Here is a 4,111-nt window from a genome sequence, read left to right as displayed (position 1 = left end):
ACTTTACCAAATGAAAATATTAGCATAAAAATATAATCACTTTTATAAAAAGGTAACACATTTTAAATATAGTTAGCATTATAATAATTAATATCTAATTCTTAACTGTGAATGGTTTTCATTTATTTAACATTAGAAATGTATTAGTCTGGCCAATGACAGAACCACAATCAAGACTTCAATGCTGAAGGCCAATGGATCTATGGTGGGGGTCAGCACACATTTGAAAGGGAGACAACGGATGACCAAGAAACTAGTGACTTGCTCAATTCATTTTTTTGGGATCTGTGAAGAACATGACAACAGCTGCACTACTGGTGTTTTGTATACCAGCAATTGAGGGTGGACAAGTTTACTACCACTTAAGATTCAAATAATTGTGTTAATTACTTTTGTAAAGCATTTGAACATTCTTTTGTGTCACATGTTCATTATTAAGTTGATGTATAACTGTATAGTATCTTCATTATTTAAAATATAAGGTGACTAAAAATGGCAACCGTATTTTCAGTTTTGTTAACCAAAAGCTAGCGTTGAGCCCTGTTAACAAATATTAAAAGATGCGACCCTTGTAATATCAGCTGGGTTTTGTCTAAACCGGCTGAGAGGGGCGCCGCGCCCTCTTACTTTCGGCGTGCGCCCTCATAGCAAAATGCAGATTTTCCCCGTAAAATAATGTAAAGTGATGAGCAGAAAACAATATTGCTGGTCATCAAAAACTGTATGATTACTCAAAAAATAGGAAAATCGTGTCAAATAGACCGTCAGACAGCTTTGTTTTTATGGAGTTCCGACATGGTGTTGTTGTTTACGTCTGCGGCGCCATCTTTAATACGGGCGTCATGTTCTCGCGAGAATTAATATATCTTATTTACAAGATCAGCACTACAGTACTGTCCTCATACTATATTTTTCTAGAAAAACCCCTGATCAGTGACACTGTTGGAGGGATCTACCACAACCCTCTCAAAAAATGAAACCCAGGATATTTAGAACATATAATGACAAACATAAATGCACCCATCAGTTTTATATTTGCCGAATGAGAGTTTGGAACAGCTGGTGGGTACACTCAAATGAATTATGTTTTTTATTTATGTGCATTTACTCACTTTCTGTTGAGGAGTTTGGGCTGTTTCATGGCCGCTGTGCCCCTCTCCATTACCGTAGTGACCTGTTTGACCATTTTTGAGGAAATCGTCTGACATTTGGACATCAGCCCCAAGACAACCTTCCGCTCTTTTAAGACAACTCTGCAGCCCATCAGTAAGTTCTCCGATAGTCCCTTGTCCTTAGTGAAGAAATCAACCTAAAAGAGGAAAGAGCAAACTGTCAAGACTCACACAATATGTGGAGTATCTACACAGTAACCATTAACACAATCTTTCAGTATTCCTTGAATGTCCTGACAGTGAATAATCACTGACCCTTATAGGGCCGAACACACTGCTAACATTATTGTTAAGTTTGATATATTAAAAGATAATAAAGTGTTTGGAAAGTAAATCTAATAAAAGAGAGCCGTGTGAAAGATGTGCTATGAGCTGAAAAATAGTTTAGCTATTCAATACATTGTGCGAATGTCTTGTATCTACAAGACCGTGGAGTAGTGCGCTCAATAAGTACATAGTGTGTGAATGAACATGTCACACATTTTCCAGGTGTTTGGATGGAAGATTCTATGACCGACTGTAGTTCTTTGTATTCACAACTTTTCCTATCGATAACTTTAGCAAACTGTTTAAAATGACATGAAAGAAACACCTGCGTGTCTATTTGATGTTTCTTGCCTCATTCATTCCGAAACACACAAAAGCATTCTCTCACCAGACTTTGCCAGCCCTCAAAGGGCCTCCGTTCCAAAATCTTCTTTGCCTTTTTAACAGAGCACCCAGAGATTAGCGACAGCTCATCGATCGTTGCGTCCTGGAAGAACTGGAGCATCTCTTTCTTCAGATCCGTCATGGCACCTTTACAATCCAGCTCATCATCCGAGTCCTCAAACTCACTGCTTGCCGGTTCCTCTTCATCGTCATTTTCACCCTCAGAACTGACATGTTCATCTGAGGCAAGAACCTTCTTCTTTCTCTCTGCTGCCTGCTTCTTAGCTATACTGGTCCCACTGGCAAATCTGGAAAGCATCTGAGCAGGAGAGGTAGAGGAGGATGGCATCAGGAATGCAGAGGTAGTGAATTTCTTGACAGAGGATGATGAAGAAACCAAGTCAGGACTTTTTACAAGTGTTGAAGTGCTTCTTTTGTTTCTCAAATTTACACTGCTGTCGGAATCTGGATCCTCACTGTCCTGTGTAACTTCTGTATCACCATCTGGATCACCTTTATTGTCCTCCTCTGATTCACTTGATATGTCGTCTTCGGAGTCTTTTCGATCTTTTCTACTTTTACTGTCTCTGTGATCTTTGTGTAACCTCGACTTCCTGTGGTCCTTGCTCGACGTTTCCTTGCTCTTGGATTTCCTGGATTTGTTTTCATTCGAGTCAGGAGAGCTGAAACTGGATTCATCTGACAATAGAAATAAAGAAAGTCTTAGCCGGAATCTGTGTCAGAATGAGTATATATATATATATATATATATATACATATATACATATATACATATATACACACACATATACACCAGGCCAGTTAAAAGATGGCTAGATTCAGATGACAGCTGTTTTGTACGTACCGGGGTCTGAGAACATCTGTAGAACCTGCAGAGCATCCTCTACATTCCAGTCGTGTTCCCGCAGAACCAGACGCAGCTCCTGCAACAAGACAGACATCAGCAAGAGTCAGAAGTAAAACATAAGATCCACCATTTCCTAAATCAGCCTTGCAAAATCAATACATTTGTTTTCATTGTGGTCTGTCCTGGATGCTGAGAACAGTTTGTATTCTTTTTTTCAGGGCAACCAGTGCCTTTATTGTAGAGACAGGCTTGAAATGGGGAGACAGAGGGGATGACAGTACACGGGCCGCCAGCTCTACCAACTGAGCTATACGGCAGCCCAGCACACCCACAGTTTTCATGTCATCATCATCAATGCCTGAACAGTTTGAAAGGGGGGAATCAGGTTCTACTAAACCTGTAATCAACACTACAATGGGATCAGACCAGCAATAATGCCAAATTGTGCCAGGGGCATAAAGTGGGGGGCACTTCTTACACCCCTACCACGGCTCACAAAGCAAGTCCAGTACATCAGCAAAAGTACTACTTGCTCTGTGGTAGCTCTTGCTACAGTAAATGTATTCAGGAGCACATTTTGCAATGATGACACACAAAGACTCATAAGGTGAAAACAATACCACTCTCAGTAATGAAATGTCCGAATGCTTCGGAGACAGTCTTTCAGTCCTCACCTCCTTGTCCTGGTCAGGAAACTTTTTCTGCAGTTTTCTGACCATGGCTTCCTTCTTCTCTCGGCTTGGACCTTTGTCTCCCTCATCTTCTTCATCAGAAACCTTTTTTGATTTACATACAAGCAAGAGTAAATACAAGCAAATGGGAAGCCCTTTTATCACCTTAAATAAATAAAAACCTGAGACCCGCATTTGAAGTGGAGGGTAAGCCAAAATGGTCATGCAGACTGTTATCATCATCAGCCTTAAGACATGACTAATATTACAATCCAGTGTTTCCCCTAGGTTTACTGCCTTGGCAGGGTGCTGCTCGGGTACCCCGAAACAAATTTTCGGGGCACCCACATTTTTTAAATTCTCTGGAGCAGAGAGAGAGGAGCTGTGGATTATTGTTATTGATATCGTACAGTAACAAAGTATTTTTACATTAAAAAGTAATAAAGAACATTGTTACACTGTACTTTATTACTTTAATTCAAACTGTATTCCCTTCTTATCATGTAGCCTACACTTCTTCCTTTCATCGATACATTTAAATCACCTGACTACAGCATATAACATACCTGCTGCAACCCTGTGCTGCTGCTGCTGCTTCTCTCTGCCTCATCCTCTATTGCTGGAGGCAGCTCCACCTCATCTGATCTCTGATATGAAAGCAATCGTGTTATGATCATATTGAGCTATTGGTGTGAGTCTAACATTAAACAAGCAGTCTGCTTGTCATACATTGCTGACGATACATTTTA

General features: G+C 40.2%; 1 protein-coding gene across 1 annotated transcript; it reads right to left on the bottom strand.

Annotated features, from left to right (window-relative positions):
- Window positions 1-1,108: 1,108 nt before the first annotated feature.
- Window positions 1,109-3,962, bottom strand: LOC104954840 (SWI/SNF-related matrix-associated actin-dependent regulator of chromatin subfamily A containing DEAD/H box 1A-like). Its single transcript, XM_010782026.1, has 5 exons — window positions 3,929-3,962; window positions 3,366-3,467; window positions 2,689-2,767; window positions 1,828-2,522; window positions 1,109-1,309 (listed from the first exon to the last, which is right to left on the bottom strand). Exons 2-5 carry the CDS (start codon window positions 3,408-3,410, stop codon window positions 1,109-1,111), a joined length of 1,020 nt encoding a protein of 339 aa, XP_010780328.1. The 5' UTR covers window positions 3,411-3,467; window positions 3,929-3,962.
- Window positions 3,963-4,111: the final 149 nt, after the last annotated feature.

Source organism: Notothenia coriiceps, unplaced genomic scaffold (genome assembly GCF_000735185.1).
Source record: "Notothenia coriiceps isolate Sejong01 unplaced genomic scaffold, NC01 NC01_scaffold00024051, whole genome shotgun sequence".
NCBI lineage: Eukaryota > Metazoa > Chordata > Actinopteri > Perciformes > Nototheniidae > Notothenia > Notothenia coriiceps.
The sequence above is the reverse complement of the archived record's forward strand: the minus strand, read 5'-3'. Positions and strand labels throughout refer to the sequence as shown.